The sequence below is a fragment of the Heterocephalus glaber genome, unplaced genomic scaffold (genome assembly GCF_053883595.1).
Source record: "Heterocephalus glaber isolate CG9 unplaced genomic scaffold, H.glaber_assembly_v1.0 deba00000594, whole genome shotgun sequence".
Taxonomy (NCBI): Eukaryota; Metazoa; Chordata; class Mammalia; order Rodentia; family Bathyergidae; genus Heterocephalus; species Heterocephalus glaber.
Genome location: NW_028258151.1, coordinates 24,331,881 through 24,342,490, shown reverse-complemented (window position 1 = coordinate 24,342,490; position 10,610 = coordinate 24,331,881). Strand labels below are relative to the sequence as shown.

The 10,610-nt window shown below is 45.0% G+C and overlaps 1 protein-coding gene across 1 annotated transcript; it reads right to left on the bottom strand.

The window, feature by feature from the left end:
* Positions 1-7,820: 7,820 nt before the first annotated feature.
* Fjx1 (four-jointed box kinase 1) lies at positions 7,821-10,324 on the bottom strand. The gene has a single exon (XM_004852035.4). It carries the CDS (start codon positions 10,052-10,054, stop codon positions 8,747-8,749), a length of 1,308 nt encoding a protein of 435 aa, XP_004852092.1. The 5' UTR covers positions 10,055-10,324; the 3' UTR covers positions 7,821-8,746.
* Positions 10,325-10,610: the final 286 nt, after the last annotated feature.

Sequence of the window (10,610 nt, the reverse complement as noted above, 5' to 3'; positions counted from 1 at the left end):
ACCCTCTAGCAAGGAAGGATGAGAGGGGATTGTCTTGGCCTAGACTCTGGTTGGAGAAAAATGAAAGTCTCTGGGAAGATTCCTCCTTTGTTATCATTCTTCTATATTTTTTATTTAAATGTATATTACCTGCTAGGACCTCAACCTCCAGGCAAAATGATTAGTATAAAAGAGAGCCAGCTCTGGCTTTAACCCTGAGATGCCTGACATAAGAAATGAAAACGTCCTGGGAAAGATGTAGCTTCGATCCAAAATGGGAGCCTCACAGATAAATTTCTGCCTGACCATGAGTTTACAGTCCCAAATTACATAATATACAGGTTCCATGAGTCAGGTTACTATATTTCAGAAATAAAACAATAAAACAAACAGGATGCCAAGTTCACTTTGAATTCCAGGTAATTAAATAAATAATTTTAGTATAAGCATATCCCAAATATCACATATAATTTGTGTGTACTAAAATTTTGTTCATTGCATGTCTGAAATTTAAAGTCCATTGGGTGTTCTGTATTTTATATGATGATTCGAAATGTGTGAAAGTTAGCAAGATTAGACTATCTCAGAACTTCAGATACTACAGTAATCAGATATATGCTTGTGAATGATTGACTGCATTCAAAAAGGCCTTGAGAAACATGAGAAAAGAAGACAATACAAAAAAATGATCAAGAAGTCTTGAAAAAGGACCAAGTGAACTTTTTGAAATAAAAACCAAAGTTATTAAGTTCAAACAAAGCAAAACTTCAGGAATGCTTACGCAATAACTTACACAGTTGCTGAGAGACTCATCAAGTAGAAAATAGATCTGCGAATCCAGAGGACAGCACAGAGGGGACAGACACAGAAAATACCACTCAATCTGCCGCCTGCCTGGCAAGAGCAAGGTCCTGAGTTCGATCCCCGGTACCAAAAAAAAAAGAAAATACCACTCAATTTGTCTGAAGGTCCACTCAGACTCAGACACAGAAAATACCACACTTGAGAGAGGCCATGGAGGACAGAAGGATGATTTGACATAGGCCTAATCATATTTCCAGAAGGAGGGAACAGAAAAAATAAGAAGAAAATAACTGAAGAGATGATGACTGAAAATTTATTTTCTAGGCTGACAAAAACAAAGGAGCCCTTAGATTTAAGAAACACATCATTTCCCTGTATAGAAGCCCACATATAAGCACATCATGATGAAATTAGAGGACACCAAAGACAAAAAGAAGATCTGAAAAAAAGTTAGAAAAGGTAATATATATTTAAAAAAGGAAGCTGAGTATAGCAGTGTATGGCTGTAATCCCAGTCATCTGGGAGGCTGAGGCAGGAAGAAGACAAGTTTGATCTCAGCCTGGATAACTTGGTGATTTAGTGAGATTCTGTCTCAAAGTAAAAAAATAAAAAAGAGCTGAGGATGTAGTTCAGTGCAAAGGCCCTGGTACTGAAAAACAAATAAAAAAGTAAAATAAAATTTAGAAATCATTAAAAAAGAAGAGGAAAAAAAGAAAGCAGAGATGGAAGGAAGAAAGGAAGGACAGGGAAAAGGAAGGAAAATAAGAAGGAAGGAAGGAAGGAAGGAAGACAAGGGAGAAAATGTATAACCTTCTCCTTGGTGCTAGATGTACCCCTCTCTAAGCCACAGTCCTACCTCTTCTAGCCATAAGGCCAGTTGGCTTAACCCTTCTGAGCCTTATTGTCCACATCTGTAAAAGAAATATCTGTTTTCTAGCTATCAGTGATAATCCTATAACCCTACAAAATGCCTAATACAAAGACTTGTCCGTTAGTATATATCCAGCAAAAAGTAGGTATTAATATTATTGACAGAACTAATTTCCCCAAGATATTAATTCCCATTATACCCTGACCAAGCACTCAACTTCAGGATGATTAATATTTGAATGTAGTTGACATTGCAGAAAGCAAATAGCATCCCTGCTAGAAAAACATAAACCACTAGCATAGTTCTTTCAACTTTCCGAGGTATAGAGATCATGGCTCCAGCAGTCTCCTCAGCAGATTTTTCAGGGAACTACTGTGAAAATTCCTCTTTTTTTGTACCCTCCTTATTTTCAATAGTTTTAAAAATTCAGAGACAAACACAGGCCAATTTGTCAGCCTTGACCTCCCTCCCTTTATAAGATGAACTTACAGAGTCCCATTGAAAGATCTCATCACACCTTCCTTTACCATAGATTGCACGTATCTACCTCACTTCTGTTAGATACTATTCCATCTTCCCGACTGGACCCTAAGCTCCACAAAGGTAGGGTCCTTACCTATCTGGCTCACCACTGAACTCACAGTGCTTAGCTTATGGCCTGGGAATTCTTAGGAGGTATATAAAAAGTTATTGAATCTACAGGTAGGGAGCCCCAACTGGAAATTAGGAATGGATTTCATCTGTGTAGTTGCCGTACATACAGCATTTTTCTAGAGTTGAAGAGAGGCTCTAGAGACCATGTAATCTTTCCATTGCTTTTCCAGATGAGGGTAATGAGGAGTTTCTCAATTTGTCTGAAGGTCCAAGGCTCTTTAGGGATGGAAATGAGGCTCAAATTCGGTTCTACCAGCTCACAAGCATTATTGCTTTACTTCTATTATGTTGTCTCCTTGACCAAGACCATGCCATAGGAGTTTAAAAAGCCGGACACAAAAAAGCAAACATTGTATGAGTCCAGTGAAATTAAATTTCTACAATAGGTAATTTTATAGAGATGGAAAGTAGATTTGAGTTGACTGGAGGCTAGGGGAGGGGAAGGGTGGGGAGTTACTGCTTAATGGTCATAGTTTTTTGGGGAAGTGATAAAGAAGTTTGGAAAATAGTGGTAGGGTTACACAATATTGTGACTATACTTAATGCCACTTAATTGTATATTTTCAACTATTAAAATTTTATGTTATATTTATTTTACTGCAATTAATAAACAAAGGATCACGGCTATGAGCATTTTAAAAACCGTAACTCTCCAGACCATTTGTGGGATGGACACAAATTCTTTAATGCACATTAAAAAAAGTCATTGCAAGAAAGATGTAAACAATAGGCAGAGACAAATGCATGATGTAGGGTCATCTAAATGAAACTGACACTTCTTTATTATTAATCCAAAATTTCTCAGCAAAGTAAAAATCTGAGAGCTTGTACAGGGAAAACATCAGTTCCATAAAAGACTCAACTTTTCTGGATAGGGTGTAAAATAACCATTAAACCCATAAAAGATAATATATGGCACCCAAGAAGGCGGGAAAAAAGAGTTCTTTTTGTTGTTGTTGTTATTACTCAATGAACATTTAGTTCTCTATTCCCCTGAAAAAAAACAAAGCAAAAAACCAGCACCATTAAAAAAATTTCAAAAATGTCAAGAAGACATATCTAAAATAGAAATAAAGTTGAAAAGATAAATAAAATAAGCATTCCTTTGCTATATTTGGTGGAGTCCTGCAGAGAAAAAAATTCCAGCTAGGCAGCATTGAGACATAGTTTATTAATGCAGTTTCCCCCACAGCAGGACACAGAAAGAGAAACTGGTAAAACAGTCACATTAAAAAATTATGACTCTTCCATCTGATCTTTATGAATACACAGAAAAGAAACAGTACTCTTGAGTCATCCTTGGGCCCTGGTGAGGCAGAGAGGCAGAGACTTATTATTATTTTTTACTCCAAAACCATATTTACTCACACATGGTTAGAACAACTGAAAGTTACTTCCCACGTTGAAGAGATATTTAAAGTATTCATAGAAAGACCTTAGGAAAGATTTTTTAAGTGGTTCTCCCAATCACATTTTGAACAAAGCACTTCAGTCTTTTGTTTTTAAGAGCATACAGAATTGAAGCCTTGGGCTGGGGATTTAGCTCAGTGGCACTGTGCCTGCCTCCAGAGCGCAAGGTACTGAGTTTGATCCCAGGTACAAAAAAAAAGGAACTGAAGACAAAATTGAAACCTGTTTGCATTCCTTTTGGGGAAAAAAATTTAGAAGGCAGTAATCTGGTTATAAATGGAAGGAAGCTGACAGCTGGAAGGAAGCTTAATGATGACCTGAGCTGGTGTTTTGGTTAGTGTAGGCTGTGTCCCATTGATGAATTATGGAATCAATTTAGGGTCACAATTAGCATTCCGATGTAAAGGTGGAGGTAGAATAGAGTAAAATGAAATTTTAAAAAGAGTATTGTACATACTGTTTTCTGAAACTGTTGTTTCAGTTGTGCATGTGTATGTTTTGGGTCACAGTACAAAGCATGTGTCAGACTATGAGCTCTGATCAAAAATCAGAAAATTATCAATCTAATCAAACATCTTCCTTTCTAACAGGACAACTGGAGTCAGAGAGGGGAAATGAATGACTTTCTCAAATCACACAGTGAGTCAGAAGCAACCTGGGTCTCCTCATTCCCAGCATCCTTTCTGTTAGACTCAGCTCATCACCATATATCAACCTTGACCTGTGCATTTCTGTACCATCTTGGCAGGTGACATTCTGCTTCCCTATGGATCATTTCTCGTGCTTCTGGATCAGCTGGATTCCCTTTTCTCTTCTAACATCCCTACCATCCTTCTACCTTTTGGAATCAAGGTAGGTGTGCAGAGAGGCAAATACCCAGGGGTGGATTATCCATGACTCATGGATAAGTCATGAGAGCCCAGGAGGTTGCAAAATTCCATAGCTCACCACTCCCTGAAGCTGATGAACCACATGAGACACAGAATTATAGCCTCCCTGTGAAACAGAGGGAGGTACACATGACGACTTCCAGAGAAGGCATTTTCAGAAACAAGGCAACCAGCTGACAACTGTGGGCTCTGGGTAATTCCTGCCAGACTCATGTACTATAGCTGGTCTTCCTGAGCCAAAACAGAAGCATGTAGAAAGTGTTCTGTAACTGCAGTGATAGAGTTGGATTATGAAAGAAGATCCTGCCTGGGATTCAAGGTGCCTCTGGTTTTGACTTAAGAGGAGAAATGATTTACCCCATCAATAAACACACATTTACTTTGCATTTACTATGTGCCAGGCAGTTTTCTGAGAATATAATAAATATTTACTCATTTAATCCACATAATCAACCTATAGGCTCCAGAGGACTCTCCTAGCTGCAGTTGTAGTCAGAAGGGTGAGAAGTGTTGAGATGTGTTGAAATTATTTGTTCTTTCTTTCTGGTGTGAAGACAGAAGGGTGAGTATGCTTAGTAGAATTTAGAACTATGTCATTGACAGAGGGAATTAATCAACAGTCAAATCCAGGGAGAAGAGGTCAACTGTCTACTTTCTCTTGGCAGAAGGAATGAAGAAGAGGATTGTTCCTGCAAAGATTCATCACTTTTTGATGCTTTCCAGAAGTGGTGATGGATTTGCAATGAGCCATTTAATTTTTTCTTTTCTTTAAAATCTCCCACATATATTTGTAGTATAGCTGTCTGGTGAATGGGGTCTGCTTGAGTCCTGAAATCAACCATTAAAATCCATGAAGAGATCAAACCTGTGCCCTTGGCTTGATGAGCCAGTCCCTTCCATAGTGCTGGAAGAGAATCCTCAAAAAATAATTTTGATACTTTATTACTACATGTCAAAAAAAATCTTGACCTTGGAAACAGCTAGATTTGGCTTTGATGAAGAACATTAGTAGACGTTTACTGGAGTATAAGAAAGGAAAGAGGAATATGAAGTGAGTTTTGGGGTTTTTCTGTTGTAACTATTATGTGCCTGTATGTCTTAGATGTTAACATTTAAATCCCGTAGTACTGTGATCGAATCTCCATTTCACAGATGAGGTAACGAAGTTAAATGACTTGCTGATGGTAAATAGGTGAGGGGCAGAATTCAGAAAATAGTCTGCCTGCGGCACCCATTACTCTTTCCAAATCACGCTGTAGCCTGAAAGGCATTTTTTTTTTTTCATTTGAAAAATGATTTGTCCCCAGTAGCACTCACTGACCATGGCAAAACTTTAATTGATCTTTCTCTGCCACAGCCTACTGACTATCCGCAAGTAATAGCAACAGTTAAAAATGCTTCTCTGTAATTAAGTCTTGGTCCCCTTAACAACTCCACCATGTAATTAAACTTATTTCTCCAACAGGCAGATATGGTTCACCAAAGAATCTGAGAAGAGCCATTTAAATTATGCTCAGTTTCTTGGTCACGGTTAGCCATAGTCAAGTCTGGGCTTGGAACTGAAGAATAGCAGGAATGCTGAGAATGCTGCCGGCCCAATCTCCACAGTGCCTAAACTGTATTAGAGTCAAGGTGCATTTCCTGTGCAATCTGTGAAACTTCTAATTTATTTCAGCTCATTGTTTCTCTAGATGAACACTGAACTTGTTGAGTAAAGATGCATGTTGCTAAATAGGTTTCCTTTTCTTGGAACAGCCTCCATTAACCGAAGGAGAAAATTGTAGTTATTAATCAGCAGAAATGGAAAAATGTTTTTTTGAAAGATGTAATTATCACAGGTCTTGAAAAGAAAGATATACTTACCCCTATAGTATATTCTGTGGCTACCCTGTGAAAAAAATTTGGCTTACACCACAAAGAGTTTACGGACCGTATTTTTTTTCCAGGTAAGATTTGACTTAGCATAGCCACTCATAACTACATTGTAGTTCAGGGGGAGAAGGGGAACCCACTGACATCTAGTATTTTCATGAGTCTTTAAAACTCTAGATTTGCAAATGCAAGTCACATAAAAAACTTTAAGTTGTAACCAAAAATTGCTTTGAGTTAAAGGTCATTAATAATAAAAAGAAGATAATAGCAAAATCACTTGGGCTCAGATACCAAATAAGATGCCAACATAGATCAATGGGGCTATAAAACAAAATCCAAGAATATTTTCTAAGTTTGCAGTTCCTCAAGAAGGATTCAAATGTCATGTAAAAAATACTGTATACTTTTTTTGGCTTTATAAGCGCTGCTGAGGGGAACATGCAGTTAATACCTGGAAAAACACCACAACCTCTTCAGAGGGCTCAGTGAGTCCAGATGTTGGGAGATTATCATCTCCTGAACTGGATGGAATTTTATGCTAGGAGAGTAAAGAGAAGAATTAATTTATGACTTTCTCTACCTGTGTGCAATGTGTTCAGCTTATTCTTTACACATTGTCATGCCTGGGAATTACAAGGCTGAAAATAATGTGCAGCATGTGATCACTGTAGTTAAGTTTAAAAGGGGGGCAATTTGTCACATTCTAACCCACACATCTGGTTCCATCATATTTGCCAAATGATTAATATAGGAATATAGGACGGTGAAATTTTTTCTATCAGTTTTATTTGCCAGGAAATAGAACTTTCCCACCACCTTCCCCTGCATCCTAGATTGACCTCAATTTTCCAGCCCTAGGGTTTATCTGAGTATGACCTGAAAGACAGCTCTCCTCTTTGTTCCATTCTCTAAGTTCCACAGTCATAGTCAGGATGGGGCTACAGCCTGTTTTAAAAGCACAGCCAAGGGCCAGGGATTTAGCTCAGAGGCACTGTGCCTGCCTTGCAAGTGCAAGGTCCTGAGTCTGATCCCCCGTACTAAGAAAAAAAAATAGTACAGCCAAGCCAGGTGTGGTAGAGGCATACATCTGTAATCATAGCACTCTGGGAGGCTGAGGCAGGAGAATAGCAAGTTCAAGCCCAGCTGCAACAACTTAGCAAGACCCTCTAAATAAATAAAAAAATAAATAAATGGCGGAGAATGTAGCTCAGTGAAAAGTCCCCTAGATTCAATTCCTAGTACTGGGGTGGACAGCCACATTTGCATAAGAGAAAACCTAAAGCTTATTCTGCAAACAGATGAGGCATCAGACACATAATAGATAAAACCACGAGTTAAATTCTAAATTTTAAACTCCCTTTTATTGAAATATAAGTTTGTTTAGTATATTTACACCACACTTTATGCACATATATACATAGAAGGCAAATTCTGTCAAATAAAAAGTTTTTCTTAATAAAAAATTAAAATAAAAACAAAGTAAAGTGCACAGAACTGATTTCTTTTTTCCTTCTAGTGAACATTATCATTGTCAAAATTTTGGTCAGTTGGGAGCGGGGAAGAAGCAGTTCATTATTTGACTCAGTGCCTACAAACAGTCCTGAATTCATAGCCTTCAGGCCCAAACGAGGAGGGTGCAGGAATGAGTCAGACAAACCATCAGGGTCTGTAGGGCTCCCGGAGAGTGGAGGTCTTGCTCTCTTCGTACTACTGGGGCTGTCCCCCAGCTCTGAATAATGATCTCATCATCGGGAGATGGAACAAAGGGAGAATACAGGAAGGGGACTCCACCAGGCAACCAGGGGGACTTTCCCCTGCTCTGGGGCCACCAGCGCTGCTTAGTAAATTGCAGCCTTAGCTCAACTGGCTCAAACGGAAGTTTTCCTTTTTTGGAATGGGAATGGGAGGAGGTGTCCCAAGAAGGGAGTGCATATCTCCCTGGGACCACCCCGGCTGGGGCCCAAGCCCTGCAGCCAGTTTCTTCGGATCCTATCTCCTGGCCCCGCACCGGAAATAATCCTTTTATAAACTGGGTGGAGGGAATGTTAACACTTCTCGCCTCGGTGAGTTCGCCCTCCCAGACTTTGAAAGGAAACAGCGTGGGATTAAAAGAAAAGGGCAGGTGGGTGAAGCAGAAGTTTTAGACACTTTCGCGCCCGAGGCCACTGGCTGGGTGTTGGCCAGCTGGTCCCAGTCACTGGCACAGGCGACAGCCCTTCCCCGTCATCCATACCCCAGTCCAAATCTCCCTCTCTTCCCAGGATGTTAGGACCCCGGCCGGCGGCCGTATTTGGCCTTGCAGTGCAAAATGTGCTTGGCGAGGAAGTCGAGGCGGCGCTGCAGCAGCTGAGCGTGAGGGTCGGCGAGAGCGGCCAGCTCAGGGAAGCGAGGTTCGTGGCGCCGGTAGAGGCGCAGCAGCCGGGCCGCCGCGTCCTGGCCGCGGTGCATCTCCAGGACGCGCCTTGCCGTGCGCTCTCGGAACACGCATACCGACTGCAGCAGCGGCTCGTTATACTTGTCCCACATGCCTGCCACCCGGTAGCCATGCACCAAGCCCGCCTCATTGTCCAGAAAGACCAGCGCCCCGCCGGGACCGCGGTGCAGGTTGCTAGTGGCGCGCTGCATAACGCGCGGGTCCCACTGTAGGCTGAAGAGGTTGCTCACGAGCCGGTCGAAGTTGGCTGTCAGGTAGTCAAAGAGGATCAGGTCGGTCCATTGCACCATGTCCACCAGCTCAGCCTGGCTGAGGTTGGCCAGCTCGCCACCGGCGTCGCGCAGGGGTCGCAGGCGGCCGTCCTCCGAGCGCCAGGGCGCGGGCACCACCACGTCGGTGAGGTTAGGCAGCCAGCGCGTCAGACTCACCACACTGCCCTCGGTCCAGTGCGCGGCGCGCAGCTCCTCCTGCACCTGTGCCCACTGCGCGCCCCGAGCCTCCACCCGGGCTAGGGCGAGCGGCGGCACGTGGCGCTGGAGGCCCAGCAGGCGCGCCAGGTAGTAGGACAGGGCCTCTCCCTGTATCTGCTCCGGATTGATGCCGTAGCGCACGCAGGCGCGGGTGCCGTCGGCGAAGCGGGCCAGCCGGTTGGAGCTGCGCCCGCAGCCCCCGCGCTCCAAAGCCACCACCCGGGCGCCGCGCGCCGCCTCCAGCCACGCCGCCGCCTGGGCCTCGGAGAAGCCCCGGGGCACCTGCTCCTCCAGGCCGCGGCTCCAGAAAACGCCCCCGCGCACCGCCGCGCGCTCCGCTGGCTCGGGTGGCACGTGCAGCCTGAGTTCGGCCGGGGGCCGCCAGGGCGGGCCGTCCGAGCCGGCCGCCAGGGTGAGCAGCGCCCGAAAAGTTTTCAGGGAGCCCCCGCGGGCATCCCACGCCGCCAGGGGCGGGGGCAGCGGCAAGCGAGGCGCGGGGCGGCCACTCCTGACCGGACGCCAGGGCAGTCGTCGGTCTTCTGGTGGTGGCCGGGAGGCTGGCGGTTCAGTCCGCGGCGGCAAGAACCCGACCCACAGCGCCAGCAGCGAGCCCAGCGCCAGCAGCCAGAGCCCCGCGGTGGCGGCGGCGCCCCGCATCCTCTTCCTCATGCTCCCGCGGCGGCCGCCGCTTCAATCCGAGCGCGGGCGCCCGGGTCCGGGAGGCGAGGAGGGCCCGGCAGCTTGTTCGCTCCGGGGTTTCGGGCGCCTGAGTCCCATCGCGGCTGCGGAGCGTTGCGGGGCTCTGTCCGGCGCTCTGCCGGGCGCTGGGAACTCGCCTCGCCGCCGCTTCCCAGCTGCTTTTGTATTTCGCTGTGAGACCCTCCGGCGGGCGCGATTCACAGGCGCCCAGACCACGTGGGAGCGCGGGGCATCCCCCTCCCCCTCCTCCGCGCCGCCGCTCCCCGCCCCCCGCTCCCCCTCCTCTTCCTCTTAAAGCGGCGATGGATCCTTCTAGGAGGGAGAGGCGGCTCCACACACGCTTGGGGACTTAGGGGCCGGGAGGAAGCACGGCTGGCGGCGCCCACTCGGGGTCGTCGGAGGCGCTGGCCCGAGCCAGGGGCTGGGCGAGCGAGGCGCGAGCCCGGGCCTAGCTGGGGTGGGGCGGTAGTAGAGTCCTTCGGTTTGGACAGCTCCAAATCTGCAAACTTCACCCGGACCCCACCTA

Bases quoted from the DNA above. Each gene is read 5' to 3' on its own strand.
- Fjx1 (XM_004852035.4), bottom strand. From the start codon at position 10,054: ATGAGGAAGAGGATGCGGGGCGCCGCCGCCACCGCGGGGCTCTGGCTG.